The following is a 17,406-nucleotide window of genomic DNA, read 5'->3' as shown; positions in this document are numbered from 1 at the left end:
CAGAAGGGAAAACGTGTCATATCAGTATGAGCACTTCACTATCAGATGCTTCAGACGATAAACATAGATCTGCTATGTGTTTTTATAGACAACATTTCCTGATTTCTTGTTGAGTGTTTTGCCTTTTAAATGAATGAAGAACTTCTCTTAGATTGAGTGTTAAAAAACAACAACAAAAACAAAACAAAATCAAAAGAGGAACATTCATTTAGGTGAGCTGAGCAGAAAAAGAAGATAAATTCATGCCTGTCTTCTGAAGAGAAAGTGAGAGAACATTCCCTTAAGGTTACATAAATCATCAAATTGCTCAAGGCAGATATGAATGATTCTTTCAAATACTCATATTTAACCAGAAAGTCTAAGTGTCTACAAAATGTTCTGTATGCAGTGACAGGAAAGATAGCCTAGTCTAGATTAGGCTGGAAATACAGAATACATTTCAACGAAGCAGTTAAAAATCTACATTATGATAATTGTTATTTAACTAAAGCACATGCAATTTCCTTTCAAAAGCTATCATTTAGCTTTCAAAAGCACTGTATCTATAATAAAAGTGCAAATCCAGGAGCTCACTAAATGTATGCATTTTTTAACTGGCAGCTCATTTTCTATAAAGCATCAAAATATTAAAATAAAGCATACAGTCATGCTAGTCTCAGTCGCCACTACTTTGTGCCACATTTTCTATACCTTTCATTGATTTCCTCAAACGACTTATGGGGGAATGAGAGAGATTGAGAGAGGAGAAGGGAGGGAAGGAGGGAGGGAAGAAGGGAGGGGGGAGGGGAGAGAGAGAGAGAGAAACTAATTAACAACCAAAAGGAAAACCAACCTCAAGCATTAAGATCACGTATGTTCTAAAAGTCATTACTCCTCAGCTACCTTTGAGGCTGTTTCCTCTGGGGGGCTTCATTCCAGGCAGCAAAGAAATTAGTGCTCAGAAGGGGTGGCGGACAGGGTCTGGGATGGAGGGGGCTTTAGTTTTACTCTCTACCATCAGCAAGGCCAGCAATAGTTGCTTCTGCTCTGCTTCTCTCTATTCATTAATAAATGGCTTAGCTTCCAGAATAGAATTCTCTGAAGCAAGGAAAGTGACTTAAATTCGTTCAATGTGGAGATAAAGCAAAATGTAATCAGTAGTTATCTCTGGGTGATACCTTCTCTGTGCTTTTCTGTACTTTCCAAATTTTCTGAAATGGATATATATTACTTTTATAAGGAGGAATAACATGCTTCCTTTTCTGCAGCTTGTTCTTCTGGAGAGGAGAAAATATTCTTATCAAACCAAGGTAAGGTTCTTAGGAAACACAAAGCACTTTATTAGTGCTAGACTTCCAAGGAGGTGTTTAATTTTAAAATGCTAAAGCTTTGCCTTAATTAAGCATAAAGCAACTGAATGATTTTCATCCTCCTTTGAGGCTGCCATGTCCACCTCACCCAAATTTGCACTGGATGGAGGCATCCCCAAAGGCAAATCAAAAGCCTAACATTGCCCCATTTGGCCTTGTTCTATCTCCAGTCTTTAGTAGAAGGCTGGGAGGATTGCGGAGCTTTGAAAGGGAGGTTCCCACTCATCATAAAATGGTGCTTTTCTCGTTTGACCATCAGGTTTATGATTGCCTTCAGGGAAAACATCTCCATCACTCCTGGTTAATCCTGACTCCATGGAGAACCAGTATTCTACTGAAGGTTCTAGGGAATTAGGAGAGCAAAGAGCTGTCTCTGTGAGTAATTTGAGGAGCACCCAAGGGACTCTGTCCACAAGGTACTTGCTTGAATTAAGGAATCTGATCACCAGGAAGACCCTTGTAAAAAGATCAACATGGTACCTGAGAGAGGTATCATGTCATCCTTTTGCATGCTGAAAGTGTACCAAAATGTTACTCTCCACTTGGTAAGGTTCAGAGGCAATGGTCCCTATGAGAGGTCATTTCAGATTAGGGAGTAGGAGTGGAGGGGGAGAAGCACTGGAAGATGAGGCCAGCACCCAGGGATCATGGCATGAATAAAGTTTTTAGGCTGCTTTCCCTCCCTCTTAGAAGGTGACCAATCCATTGTGACAGAGCAGAAAGATGATGCTGCGGCCTGGCTTCCATGTGTCCTTCAACTGGATCTGGGTGTTACGGCTTTAAGGATTGGCTGGGCCTTTTCAATAGGCATGAGGCATGCCCTAATAACTTTTAAATGAGAATTATATAAACCCCACATAGAGATATAAATCATCTTAGGGAATAGTAAAAGATGAGTTTTTTTAAAGTAAACTTGGGTCAGAGTGGGTTCAAGGTGTCTGGACCTGTTTGAATTGGTGCTTACAGTCAAGAAAACGGTCTCATCAAGCTCCTCGACTTCTCTCACGATGGTCTCCAGGGTGTCCTTGGCAGTGTCCATGCTCTGCAGAAAGTGGACCATCTGGTCATGTAGGAACTCCATCTTCTTTTTCTTCACTTCCTCAAAGCTCTGGACTTTCTCATCATACTGCGCTAAAACCTTTTTCATCATTTCCTCATTCTGTTCTTCTAGGCTTTTCTCATTTTTACTACAGTTTTCCTTTAAAAACAAACAAAAAAACCCTTCTGAATGAAACAAGAAGTGCGTGTGTGTGTGTTTGTGTGTGTGTTTTAAGAGAAATACTAGCCTTTAAAATAATTAACCTCTGGCATCCTGGTAAGAGAATAACAGATTACATGCAGAGTCTAAATCTCCAGCCCACCAACCCCCTTTGCCATAGTTAGCTTTGCAACAGAATTCACTGTAAGAGAACTGTCAAGAAGGATTTAGTTAATGAAACACACATAAAAATGTTTGTAGGGAAGTATTGCCTACCTGCATTCCCACATGATAAAATTTGAAAGTGGCATCACGGTGAATGAAGATCAGGTAGCAGAGAAGGTTTAGTGCCATTTTCACCACTCCACTAAAATCATAGTGTGAGGCAGGGCACAGCCAGGGTATTGGACAGGGTGCTACATTCATAAATGCTCTCCAGGGAAGGGGTAGCTTCCGCCAGAGCAGGAGAAACTTTATTGCCCGTCTGGACAAACTCAGATGCTTAGAGGGCTAGTGATAAGGTGATCATATTACTTACTGTCTAAAAGGAACACTTTGATGGCAGTGAGGGGTAGGGGCAATAACACTAAAAATAATCAACAGGTGTTAACTGATCTACAACAGGAATTAAGCAGACCTCTCACAAGCAAACTGGGATGAGGAGTCACCCGAGTGATGGGGAAACTGTGCACCAGCCTTCCACAGGGGCCCTCTACCAGTCCTGACTGACAAGTAAGGATGCCTGGGCTGTGATTGTATATGGATGGAGCACTGCTACCCCCTTCTTTCACTGCAGAGGGAGCAGGGTCAGCATGAACTCATCGAAGACAGTGGTACCATGAGAGGCACTCATCTGTCCTGGGCATGAAATACTGGGCAGTGCTTTAGAGCACCTCTGCAGAGCTAACCCAGTGAAAAGCAGGATGGTAGGGCAAGTCAGAACTCAGACCTGAATTCAAATCTTGGCTCTCAACTTACTATAAACTTACTATGACCTTGGTTAATATATTTCACTCTAAGTCTCAGTTTCTTATCTATAAAATGGGGGCAATAATAATAATAATAGCTCCTATTTCATATGGTTACTGTAAGGATGAAATTGGATAAAGCATGTAAAGCAGTTGCCCTATCATAGTAAGTGCCTGATAAATGTGCATGTGTTTTTAAGGGCAAGTCATTTATCCTTAGAAAGTAGTCTCACTGATGAAACAGAGGGAAGACTTAAGGACTTTACTTTTAATGGAAGAAAACCAACAATGGCAAACCACATATGCACACACAAACCCCAATTCAGGTCCTTTTAGCTTAGAATCATTTATTTGTGATGTCATGAGCAGACCAAGTTAAAGTAAAAAGGATAAGGTAACCTACCTCAATGGTATTAAAAAAGGATTCTATCTCACTAACAAAGGCTTCAATCCTCAAGGATTTCTCTTGTAAATCTTCTAGAAAGTCTGCTAATTGAACCTGAAGAAAAGAATTAAGATATCCTTAGTATATGAGATTTGAGAAAAGAACTTCAAGCAGTGAATTCCAATTTTCTTATAAATTTAGTATGTTTGGTAGAGAGCCACTATATCATGTTCACTAACAAATCAATCTTTAACTTTTCCTTGCTGCTTCATCTAAATTGACTATAGGTAATGTATGATAAACAATTAGGAGGTTTGTGAGTGACAGCAATAGTTTATTTTCTTATGCAAGAGGAAGGACTTCTTGGTAAGCTGGTGAGTTCAAAGCATACTTGTTTTAGTAAACTATGAATTGAATTCTTCCTCCTTAATTAGGCCTTGATTTTTATATATTGTCATTCCTCTAAGATGGCAGACTTTTTTCTGAACTGGTCCAACATATCTGAGTAGACTTCTCACATTCGCACCAATGGTTTCAGGTGTTCCTGCCCCACCTGATCCTGAGAAGGTGAACAGAGTGTCACCAGGCCGAATGTCTAGTATACCAAATGATGAAAACTATCTACTACAGAGACCTTAAGGTTCTAATGACCCTCAAAGGGTTAAAATACTCTCAAGGAGTGACAGCCAACTAGAAAATGTATGGGTGATGGGGGAAGATGGTACCTATTAGTTATAAAACTAGCTGCAATCTATCCTGTGAAACTTAACAAGTAACAACACAATAAAAGAGCTTCCGTCTGCCTGATTCACTATCCACAGAATGATGGAGAAATTACACTGAGAAAAGTCCCTTCAGGATCTGGTCTCTGCTTCCCTCTCTAGCCCCTGCCTCTTCTCCACAAGCCCCCAGGCTCCAATCACACAAGCCCCACCTTTCCTTGGACTCTTTCCCACCTAATGTGCCTTTTTATATGGCATTCCCTTTCTCTAGAATGTCCTCTCTGCCCTTGTTTACTAGAAGAACTCTATCTTACTTAAGGCTCACCCAAGCTTCACCCTTTTGTGACATCTTTCCTATCCTTCCCAGTCTCCCTCCACCATTTCATTTACTCCCAGAGGGTTCCTGTCTCAGAACACTGTGCTCCCATAATGCTGTATGATCTGGGGGAGCTACAAGTCTATCTTCCTTTATTTTTGTTTTGTTTTCATTCTCTATGATTAGCACAGTTCTTGACATGGAATGGAAGGTCAATAAATATTGAGAAAGAAGGAAGGGAGAGAGTGAAGGAAGAAAACAAATGACAGATAAAAGATAAGGCACCACAGAGGGGATGGAGTGGTGGGGAGAAGCCAGGACCTGGATAATCTACAAATGCAGCCATCAGTTCCTGAATAATCACAAATAGCCTACTCACAAGATGCTAGAGAATTCTCAAGTGACAATTTTTTAAATTTAATTTTTAAAATGTGCCAACCAACTCAATCTTCACAGTTGATTTAATGAACGAAGCAAGTCTCTGGCTTAGTCAATTTGTTTTCCACTTTCTCTTCATACTATATGGAGAAGGTCCAGAAAAAAACTTTAAAATGGTTTTAAAGCAGGAGACATCATATCTCCCTGCTTTTGAAATTTGTTTTAAATTAACAGTACTTAGAATTATTTTTTTAATTTCTAAAACTCATGGAGATAAACAAAATATAAATAAGAAAGCTAAAGAAAATCTAGTCTTCTTTCTACTGACAGTACCCAGTAGTTGTTAGTTAACAAAACCAAGCATCATCAAAGAATGGGGCATATTTCACTGGTGTTGATGCATCCCAATGCCTGAGATTCCAAAAAGAAATTGACCCATGCCCTACCCCAAACTTGACCGGGTAAAGTTTCAACAAAATTTCACCCTGGAGATATAAAACCAATATCATATCAGTTGAGAAGGATTACTTTTCCAGGAAAAAAAAAAAAAGCCAAGATTCTAATATGTTTTCCTACTGAATCAAAATGAGCCTGACAATCATTTATCAGTGACCTAACTGAATAATCATATTGAAAATTGCTACCATTAGGAAGGCACTAAGCAGAGCAACATGGATACACAGTCAAGGGCATGAGCTCTAGCATCAGACAGACCTGGGTACTAGTCCTAGTGCTGTCTTCTATGACCTTGGACTTAAACTATCTGAGCCCATGTCATTATCTGCAAATCGATGACAATGACAGGGTTGTCATATGGATTAAAAGATATCTTGTATACAAAGACCTTAACACATTGCCTGGTCCACAGTAAGTGCTCAATTCTTGCTATTACTTGCAATTTTAGATGATTCTGGCTACTATATGGAGAATACATTGATGAGGTAAGGGTGGAGATTCCAGTTAGAAGGCTACTGAAAGGTAGATGAGAATCTTAAAGACTAAATGTTTGATTTCCAATAGTATCTCTGAGGGAGTAGAATACTTATAATCACATACATAAGGATATATGTTGCGACTAACTTTCTAACATTGGGAGTCTATAGACATAGCCAGAAGGAATGCAAAAGTTTTCCATTTCTAACATCAATTTTATAAATAAAGAAGAAATGTGGAGAAAACCAAAATTTAAAATGTCTTACTGTCTTGAGTATTTTATAAAACTTGCAATAAAATAGCTTAATATAATGTAAACGTGTATTTTTAAAGGATGATATTGTAGATAACAGAAAATAAATTGTGCTTTATGCTCAAGTGCATATTTTTAAATTTAAAATTATTTGCCTTTTTAAGATAATGTTAAGGGCTACTGTCATAAGATCTCTCAAAGGCAATGCCCCATGTTATTTAACCTGGTATCTCCAGAGTCTAGAAAAATACCTGGCACATACTATGTACCCAATAAATGTTTGTCAAAGTGATCTTAACTAAATAACCAGGGAAATATGCTTAGTTTTTTTCAGACTATTATGCCTAAAGATGAGTGTATCAAATATTGGTCATTTTTTAAAATTGAGAAAATGAGAAAGTCAATTAAACATCTATGTATGATTACACACTTGTATGCTTTAAAATCTATTTACCTTTATAGCACTTATAGCTGTATCAAGCGTTGAAACCTCATGGTCTTTGTGGGTACCAAACAGCTTGTCAACAGCAGAAATTGGGCTTTTACATGTGTGGCAATATGTGTCAATCTGGGACTTTTTCAATTCCTTTTGTTCCTTCTCGGTTACCAACTCTGATGATAACTGGTCTTGTTCTGTCATCTCTCTGTCCAACTCTTCCTGTTCAGCAGACTTACTTTGTTCCACCTCACTCACAAATTCATTTTCACTGACATGTTCAGAGGATTCCTTTCCATGAGATAACACATCTTCAGGGGTGGATTCTGAATACAGTTCTTCTGATAAAATGTCTTGAGTAACCACTTCGTAATTCAGGGATTCAGCAAATTCATACTCATCCTGAACAGGGCTACTGCAGAGCCGGTCTTCACTCAGCTCAGGGGGAACCATTATTTGAGGTTCTTCTTGCAGTGTTTCTTGAACACAAGTTGCACCAGATGCAAATTCTTCCTCTGGGAAGGACACTTGTACTGGGACATTCAGACTGACCTCTGGATTTGCATTTGCTGCTTCATTAGTCTGGCTGCTCATTTCATCTACTCTCTCCAGGACATGATGAGTGTCTTCAAATGGAACCGCATAGCTTACCCTCTGGGTAACCACTCTGACTTCCTCGGTGATGGAAGCTTTCCTCTGCATAGCTACACTGTCAAGAGCCTCCACGTGGCCTACTGATTCTCCTTCCCTGTAAGCTGCTTTCTGTTTCTCTTCCAGACTCTCCTCCCCGCAAATAGTTTCAAACCTCCCCCAAATTTCCCCTTCTTCAATTATTGATTGGTATGAATCATCCTTACCAACTGGCTTTTCTTCTAGACCTTGGCCTTGGTCCTTTTCAGTTACAGATGTGTCATGGAGAATGTCATCTTTGAGTATGTACTTCTCAAAATATATTCCTGTTCCATCATCAGTGTCAGAATTTCTGCTTGGAAATGATGCTTCAGAATTCACACTGTCACCTTCAGAAGCTGTCTCCCCTTCTTCCTTTTTCTCTCCAACTGCTTCTTCATACAGATCTTTATATAAAAATGCCAGTGCGGGTGGCTCCTCCAGAAGTTCAGGATTAATGGCTTTAGCAGTGGTAGGAAATATCTGGGTTCGTGACAAAACTCCTTCCTCTTCATCAAATAAAGGCATCCCAGGTGACTTTGAGTCCACATCTCTATTTATGCTCTTTGGAGCATCTCTGTCAGCTGATTTTTGGATAACCGAAGACTTTTGGGTCTCTGGGCCAGATAATTTGCTGTAGTCCTTTTCTAGTCCATAAAAACTTTCATCTAATTTCACCAATTCATATTCATATTCTAGGGCACTTTCCTCTGAACGTTCTGGGAGAGAGACAGCTTCTCCTGGAACTTCCTTTGACAGCTCTCCTTCAACATTTAATTTCCATGGAGTTCTCTGTTTTTCTGGGTCTGGGGAGATGTTATAATCAATCAATGTATATTTTTCAAAATAATCCTCTTCACTGGGAATTTCAGGCTGATTAAAGGCTAAATCACCAGTTTCTGAATCTGTGGATATCTCCTCTTTGGTTGTATGAGTTTCCTTTTTTTGGTCTTCTTTCGATGGTGTAACTTTTTTATCAGAATCTTCTAACTTACTCTGTAATGTTTTATAGCAAGCAACTGCCTCACTCTCATCATGGAAGGGTACAGGCTTAAAGGAGGCCTTCTCTTCCAAATATTCTAACTTATCTTGGATTTGTTCACTTTCTTCCTCATCAACTGAAGAAATAAATGCAGGAGCATGAATGTTCAATATCTCACAACCTTCAGAAATGATACTGAAGGCACTCTTTTGCTCTTCTGAAAGTCCAGCTGGCTTACTAGTCACTGTAAATTCTTCATCTCTTACATATGTGTCTTCAGGCTCCTTGGAAATCATCTCATCAATACTGATTGTTGTTGCATTAGTTATAAATTGAGCATAGTTGCTGCTCACTGAAGAGCGTGGTTCATTTACATGGGCGTCTTCCACAGCTTCCAAGTGGTGCTTTGAAACAAGAACAGATTGTTCAGACATTTCAGATGCTTGATCTTGAGATGTTTGAATAGTATGGACCATATGCCTCTCTGGAGTCAATTCTGACCATGGATCTAAAATCCTTTCAGATTCTTTAGATGGAGATCTTTGTTTACTTTCTTTTGTGGTATCTACTGAGCCACCTTTTGGCAGCTCTGACGCTGTGACCTGTCCCTTTTCTTCATTGTGACTTACCACATCCCTGCTTGACTTGTCCAATACCAGATTTCCTTCCTTCGGTAAAGAGTGATCATTTATTTCATCACGATAAGGAAGATCTACTGGAAGGAAAGTCCTGGTTTTCTCCACCAAAACTTTACGTTCTTCTAATGGATGTGGTTGGGTTCCTACTGCCTTTGTTTCCCTGATTTCTGGGTGAGCCTCTGAGATCATGGTTTCTGATTTTTCAGTAATTTCTGTAGTTTTAACTAATGAAAATGGTTGAGTTTCACCCAAAGAATGACTGAAAGAGATATCTGACTCTTCAGGCATATGCCTGGCTATATTCATGGAATAAGGCTGAATTTCCTGCTGCTCTTTTCCTTCTAAAAATGCATGTGACGGCTCTTCTTTTTCTTCTCCTTTACCCTCCTCAATAATTTTGTATCTTTCTTTGTGGTCATCATTTTGATAGACTTGCTGCAGCGCAGTAGCAGCTTTTGGTTCTTCCAATTTAATAGGGCTAGATCCGTGTGTAATTTGTGCCTTCCCTATTTCATTATTACCTCTAAGCTCTAATGGGGCCACCGTTTCTTGTTTTTCTGCCACCACCTTCTTTTCTTCCAAGGAATATGATCTCATTCCCAAGTTACCTTTCTCCTCAGTTGGGCTAACAGATCTGAGTTTTATTTCCTCTTCAGAAATTTTCAAGGAAGTAGGTTTTGGCATCTCTTTCTCTAGTCTGTCTTCACCAAGATCAATTAAACTGTCTTTAGATTCTTCTACTGGCAAAATTATTGACTGCAGCTCCTCTGATTCCTCTGTGATATTTTTACTTGCAAAGCTAGATGAAGCTGATTTGGGCTGTTGTGGCACCTTATCTATTGCATCAAATAAAAAGAGTGATTTTTCTTTTTGATCACTTCCTGGCTCTTCTTTAAGGATAGAAATATTCCATTTAGATGGAGGGGAGATTTCTGGCATCTGGGGTCTTTTACCATCAGTGATATGAAGACAAGCAGCATTTTTGGCTTCTTCCATAATGGATTTCTCAGCCATGGGAGAATAAGATTGAATTCTAAGATGTCCCTCACCATCAGCAGAAGTAACTACTGAGTTTAGGTCCATTTCCTCTGAATAGTCTAGGACTTCTTTCTTCCCATAATCTTCACTAGATGCCTCAAAGTTGGATTTTGGCTGTGGCAAAACTTCTACATTTGATAACAATGTGTGTTTTTCTTTAAAGTCTTGACCTTCACCAGATTTAACTAAAGAACCTGTGGATTCTGCAGCAGTTTCAGGTTTGGCCTCTAGCAACAGATGATCCGCTGGCTTCTCATTTGCATGAACGTCAGCTGGAGCAGGACCTCTAGGCTCTATCACAGTCACTGCTTTTTCTACAGATGGGCTTGGCTGAGCTTCTAAATCTTCTTTTTCAGCAACTGTGTTATCTGGAGTGCTTGACTGTAAAAATAAACTGGACAACCACGATGTGAAAGATGAAATTCCTTTCTTTCCCTTTTCCTCAGAGAGGCCTGGCTCCACTGCCTTCTGCTGCTTGGGCGGCTTTTGTATGACCTCAGGTGACCCTGGGGGTTGAGGTTCTTCATTTTCTTGGGTTGAGGAGAGGGGTTTTATTTGTGTGGGCGTTTTCACTTCAGATGCTGGTTTCCCTCTCTCAGCATCATCTACAACCTCTGACTGAACCACTTTTGATTCTTCTCCAGGTAAGGGAGATATACGCCTGTGTGCTTCTTTTTCATTGCCCAGTGCAAGTTCTGCCTCTTCTGCCAGGAAATGGGCTGCTTTGGCAAGAGAGGGAAGAGTTTCTGATTTGACCTCTTCTGTTGATGGGCCAGACACTGGTTTCTGGAAGATTCTTTCAGATGGTGTTTTGATTTCTTCCCAACTGTCTTCTTTGCAAGGCCTGGAAAATTCTGTGTTTGCTTTCTCCGATACCAAACTTTCACTTCCCACTAAAGAAAAGGTCTGCTTCCCTTCTGCTTCATTTCTCTCCACATTTCCAGCTGGAACTAAAGATTTTGGTTTGGGGGCCAGCTTTATTTCTTCAGAAGAATAAGTTTTAGTTGCTAAGGTCTCTATGTTACCACTAGAGGTATCGAGAGTAGACACTGGTTCTTGTAATGATAAGTGAGATTCTTCTGCAGAATGTGGCAGAATTTGCCTTCTGATTTCAGTTGCGTGGTCTTTCTCTGACAGAGCAGGCTTGAGCTGCCCTGTCATCAGATCACTGGTACCAGAGGAACCCAACGGCACAGATCCAGGGACTCTTTCTTCATGGTGACTTGCCAAGTCTCTCTCTGGCTTTTTCAGCATCCAATTTTCATCCTTTGGAGAAATAAGGGCCTCTTTCATGTGTGTTTCTTTGACATCTGTAGGCTCAGTTATCATAAATGATTTTGATTCTTCCAAAGACAAATTTTCTTTCATAGACAAAAATTGTTTAATACCCATATCTTGTTTATCTGCAAAAGATCTGTTTACGTCAGGTAATTTAACAGCTTGGTCTGAATGAAGTTCTTTTTCAGGCTTCTCTTCTTCCACAGGGAGGTCAGAAGAAGCAATCTTTGATGGCTCTGTTATACTCTGGGGTACATGAAATGAATTTGGTTGGTCAGTTTCTTCATTTAATTTAGTTACAGTATTATCTGTCACTTGTGCCTTCAAATTTCCTGTTGGCAGTAACAGGCTTATTTCTTGTTTTCCTTCTTTTTTAAAGTCAACTGAATGGTTCAACTCTCCTGATAATCCTTTTAAAGAAAAAGTGTGTGGCTGAAGTTCTTCTGGGTTGTCTCCTTCAACTAGAGAGGTAAATGCTTCCCTTGATCCTAAGCTAACTACCTTAGGAGAGAAAGCTTTAATTTCTTGAATCTGAGGTTCCTCCCTAAGGCATGATGAAACCTCTGAAATTTCAGGCACTGTAGTTGACACATGAAGTCCCCTGTTTTCTTCTTTTCCTTCTCCTCTGCTTCTAAGTTCAGCTAGGCCCTTTTCTAAGGCAGAATCCCCTGTTTCAGTTATGGGAGATTTTATTTGTTTTGTATCTATGGATTCACTTTGCCTACCTAAACCACCAGTGAATTCAGAGCCAGAATTTGGTAATTCTGATACTTGATGTGGCTTGTCTTCCTTCTCAGGTTCCAAAGACAGCTGTGCCAGAGCAAGATCTTGATTTTCTGACAGGAAATCTCCCTGAACTACAGAAGGTGTCTCCATTGCCTGTTTGCTCTTATCACCACAGAGGGTTGGTAATGTTGAAGCTAAATCTTCTGATGCTAAATATTCTAACTCAGGAAAAGAACTTGCTGTTTGCTCATTTTTGCCTTTTGTAACTATATATTTGAGTGCAGGTGACACGTTCTGTGAGGAAGGAAGTTCAGTTTCTGTTTTCTTTATCTCACCACCTAGGTTGAGCGAAAGCACATGGTCAGGCCCTGACATCTCTGAGGCAGAAATAGAATTTTTTTTCTGTGACACATCCAAATATTCAGAGTCGAAGACTGTAGAAAATGGAAGATCTTGTTTGTTTTCCACCCTTGCTTCCTTTGATATATCTGAATGCTGAGAAGACAATGTTTTGGTTACTGCCAACCCAGGTTTAATGTCTTCAGTTTCTACCTTTGACAAAACAGAATGCTCTGGTATAGAGGATATGCTTGCAGGTAAATCAAATTTAATTTCTTTCCCTATTTCTGACCAAGCCGGATGTTGGGATGCAGCAGTTTCAGCGGGAGAAGAACTAGCTTTAATTGCTACATTGTCTTCTTCTTTGAGAAGTGAATGCTTATCTACAGATGTTACCATCTGAAGCGGCAAACCAATTCCTAATTCACTCTTTCCTACTTTTGTTAAGACTGGATATTCTGTAGGGGTGGGAAGAGATAAATCTGTTGGGATTTCTTCTTTTGCTAATTTGGTTAAGCTTGAATCATGCTTTGTTACAGATGTCATGGTTATTGAAGAACTGGGTTCAATTTCTTTCTTTATGTCTTCTGACAAAGCTGAAAATTCTGATATGGGTGGTGCATGCTCAACTTCCTTTTCCACTCCTGGTGACGCTGAATGCAGCACTCTAGGTGTACCAGTTATTTTAGAATCATGTTGCACTTCTGCAACACAAATCTCAGGTCCAGATAAAGATGTTTCCTTTAGAGGTGAATATGGCTTTATTACTTCAGGCTCATTCTCTGACAACCTTCTCTGTTCTAGTTCAGATGTCACAGTTAAATTGGGTTTGACATCCTTCTTTGGCTCATCTACCAAGTCAGGTAGAACTGAATCTTTCATCCCAGACTCTGGAACATTTGGAGGCTGAGGTTCCATTTCTTGATCCTGTAATACATGTGCTATAGCTTCTTGAGAATCAGGCACAATTTCTTCCTTACTTTTAACTTTTAACAAAGCCATCTGTTCATCTGCAGATTTTGGAGTGAGTGATGTTTTGGGTTCTTGTTCTTTCTTAATTGCATGGACTGAATCAGGTGAAACTGAACACTGAGATACAGGCAAAACAGGTTTGGTTTCTTCCTTTACCATGGACAATTGTGCAGGTGTTGCAGCTAGTGATGAACTAGTCTTAATTTCTCCCTTCTCTGAATCACTGGTTAAACATGGCGGAATCAAGTCTTCAGACTCAGGTTCTAAATATGCTCCAGTTCTCTGCTTCTGTGCCATAATGAGGTATTCAGATACAGTTGTTGATGTTGTCTGAGCATCTGGTTTAATCTCTCCCTCATTTGTTGAAGGGAGCCAACTCAAGTCTTCAGGTGCAGACACCAAAGGAGAAGTTTCAGTTCTTTGCTTCTGTGATGAACTTAGATGCTCAGGTACAGGTGTAGCAGTTGGTGCAATTTCTTCCTCATCTGCTTCTGAGAAGCAGGAATATCCTGACACAGCCATTGCAGTTAACAGTGAATCAGGCTCAGTTTCCTCCTTATTTGTTTCTGGGATCCTATATGGTGGGATGGAAGCTTGTGATGCTGAATCTGGAGAAAAAAGTTCAGCTTCTTCGGTGTCTTCATCTGACAAAATCGTGTGTTCAGATGGTGATGTTAAACATATTGGAGAATCACACTCAAATTCTCTTTTCTCTGTCTCCTGAGTTCCATAGGATGGAAATGAGAATTCTGACACAAATGCAGAGTCTGGAGAAAAAGGTCCAATGTCTTCTTGCTCTTCTTCTGAGAAATTCATGGGTGAGGAGGCATCTTTTAGATTTAAAGGGGATCTGTGGACAATTGCTTCCTCCTGTGACTCCAGTGTTGCATATGGCGGTACTGAAAATTCAGACGCAGAGGTGGAAGAGGGTGTGTACCACTCCATCTCTACTGTCTCTTCTTCTGAGAGGACCACATGTTCAGATGGGGTGGCTGAAAGTGGTGGGGCCTGGCATTCAGGAGTCCCCTCAGTTGTGTATGGTGGCAGAGAGCATTCAGATACAGAGGCCACCTCTGGGGGATAGAATCTGGTGTCCTCCTTCTCTTCTTCTAACAGAGTCTTGTGCTCAGAAATACCTTTTGATTTCAACAGGGAGACATCACCAATTATTTTCTTTGGGGATTCCTGTGTTACATTTGGCGGGACTGCATATTGGGAGGTCAGTGTTAAATCTGGTGTGAAATGCTCATTTCCTAGGTTCTCTTCTTCTGATAGGACCATGTGTTCAGATGTAGCAGTTGAAAGCAGTGGTGACTGGCATTCAGAAGTCCCCTCAGCTGTGTATGGCGAGAGAGAATGTTCAGATACAGAGGCCACCTCTGGGGAATACAGCCTAGTGTCTTCCTTCTCTTCTTCTGACGGAATCAGGGGCTCAGACACACCTTTTGATGTTAATGGGAACTTATGGTCAGTTGTTTTCTTTGGTGACTCTTTTGTTGCCTGTGAGGGAATTGAATATTCAGAAGCAGATGTGGAATGTGGTGTGTAATGCCCATTTTCTGAAGCCTCTTCTCTGGACAGGACCACGTGCTCTGCTGTAGCTGTTGAAAACAGTGGGGACTGGCATTCAGGAGTCTTCTCAGTTGTGGATGGTGAGACAGATGTAGAGGTTGAAGCTGGGGAATAAGGCTCACATTCATCATTCTCCTCTTCTGACAAAACTGCATGTTCAGATACAGGTTTTACATTAGGTGAAGAAACTGGCTCAACTTCTTGCTTCTCTCGTTCATAGTTCAAATCCTGTGTGACTGAATACTCCGATATGAAAGCAGAATCAGTAGAAACAGACTCATTTTCCTCTCTTTCTTCCTCAGATAAGGTGACATGTTCAGGTGTTGATGTCGTCAGTAATGGCAGAATGGTCTCGTCTTCTTTCTGCTCCACTTCAGGGGCCAAGCGTGGTGGGAAGGGCTCCTCAGAAACTGATGGACTTTCTGGGTAATCAAGTTCTATGATCTCTTCTTCCACTAAATTAGAATCTTCAGGTTCAGGGGTAGCAGATATTGGTAGAGGCGTTTCTATTTCTTCTTTCTCTGGTTCCTCTAACACTAGAGGTTCAGAAAGAGAAATGGATGTCTCGGGCATGTTTTCATCCTTCTCTCCTTTGACAGCGAGATGAGGAGGGTTCTGTCGTTCAGAGACTGGTTTTGCCCTTTCTGGTGAAGTCAGATCCAGTTCTTCTCTCTCTGGGCCAAAATCTTCCTGGATAGAGGCTGTCAGACCTGGTGAAAGTGTTTCCAGAGAACCCTTCTCTGACTCCAGTGAAATGGAATGGTCAGCAGAAGATACGTCTTCCCTCTTTACCTCGTCCACTAACGGCAGTGAGACTGAAGAGTCATGCTCTGCAGTTACCATTTCTTGTGAATCAGCCTCAGATTCTTCCTTTGCTGTTTCCAGGAACGCAGGTGCAGATGTATTGGGTGTAAGAGAGGAAGGCTCTATCTCACGGGGTTTTGCTTCATCAGCTGGCAGCTGTGGCACTGACTGTGGAGCGCTGAGCTGTGTTTCTTGTTCTGCTGTGTCATTACTTGTATAAGAGGAAGGTGTGTGCTTGGTAGTAGATGCAGCCCTTAAGGGAGAATCAGCGTAAATTTTCTTTAGATCTTCATGACTGAATGAGGTCAGGGACTTTGATCCTTTGGAAACTGCACCTCTCCAGGGTGCAGCAAGCTCTTTTACTTCATCATCGTCTATGCTTTGGGCTACTGATTTGCCTGTTTTGGAAACTACATTAGAATCATGATTGCCCAAATCTGGCTCTAGACTAATGGACGCATCTTTCCCCTTCCTATAATGTATTTCTTTAATTACATAACCCTTTGGCAATGTTCCATAAAATTGTAAAGGAATTAATTCTTCTTTAACAGAATTAAACATCTTAATTTTATATTGTACTGTTCCTATGTAAACTGGCCTTAACACTAACGGTTTGTGTTCTTTGTATATCGCTCCAGTGATAGGAGGTGTATTTGAGGTGGTCTTCTTGTTTCTCATCTTATCGTAAATGCCAGTAGATGAATTCTTTTTCTGGGTCTTTAGTTCCTGGCTTTCTGAAATTAAAGGATTATTTGTTTTGTTTGCTGGAACATCTTGGGATTCAAAAGAATTTCTTTTTTTGTTGCCTTTCCGACGCAATGATGGTGAGCCATGCTTTGACTTAGGCTTTCTTTTCCGAACTTTTTTAACTTCATCCACAATAAAGGAAACATTCCCTGGAGGAGACTTCAGAGTCGACCCTTCCAGACTACACACACCAGAGGTCTGACTTTCTTCCAAGGCCCAAGGAGTGGAAGACCTACTTGAATTGGTCTCCCAGGTTATTCCACTATCTTCCCGTTGAACTGTTACCATGGAAAAGGAGGGGTCAGATATGATACACTTCTGCTTGGTCTTGCCCTCTTCATTCTGGTCTGATAACCTAGAGTAAATAATGATATTATTAATAATTCTACATATATTAATAATAAAAATAACAGTAATTACATATTCTAATAATAAGGTCAATGTCCTACTCTTACTAGGTAAAGGATTAATGTAAAATTAAAACACACAGATGAATAGTGCCATCCATATCAAAAATAAGGATGTATACAAAATAAAGTTTAAAAATTGAAGTCAGGATACCAAATACAATAACACATCCCAGGGTGGAATAAATCAATATCCTGCAAAGTCAAAAAAAAGCTAAAGTGAAATTCCCTACCTTCCCCTATCAGGATTGCCCCCAGACCTCCTGTGGCTCACCCAGTCCCTCAGGCTCACTATC

The 17,406-nt window shown here is 40.4% G+C and overlaps 1 protein-coding gene across 1 annotated transcript in view; it reads right to left on the bottom strand.

The window, feature by feature from the left end:
- Positions 1-17,406, bottom strand: part of CMYA5 (cardiomyopathy associated 5) — a 106,755-nt gene that overhangs the window by 45,582 nt on the left and 43,767 nt on the right. Inside the window, exons 2-5 of the mRNA XM_060295934.1 lie at positions 6,957-17,058; positions 3,919-4,014; positions 2,314-2,547; positions 691-713 (exon numbers count right to left, since the gene is read on the bottom strand). Of these exons, the coding sequence (XP_060151917.1) occupies positions 691-713; positions 2,314-2,547; positions 3,919-4,014; positions 6,957-17,058 (10,455 nt within the window). The remainder of the gene's footprint in view (positions 1-690; positions 714-2,313; positions 2,548-3,918; positions 4,015-6,956; positions 17,059-17,406) is intronic.

The sequence above is a fragment of the Globicephala melas genome, chromosome 3 (genome assembly GCF_963455315.2).
Source record: "Globicephala melas chromosome 3, mGloMel1.2, whole genome shotgun sequence".
NCBI lineage: Eukaryota > Metazoa > Chordata > Mammalia > Artiodactyla > Delphinidae > Globicephala > Globicephala melas.
This window is presented reverse-complemented; position numbering and strand designations above follow the sequence as displayed.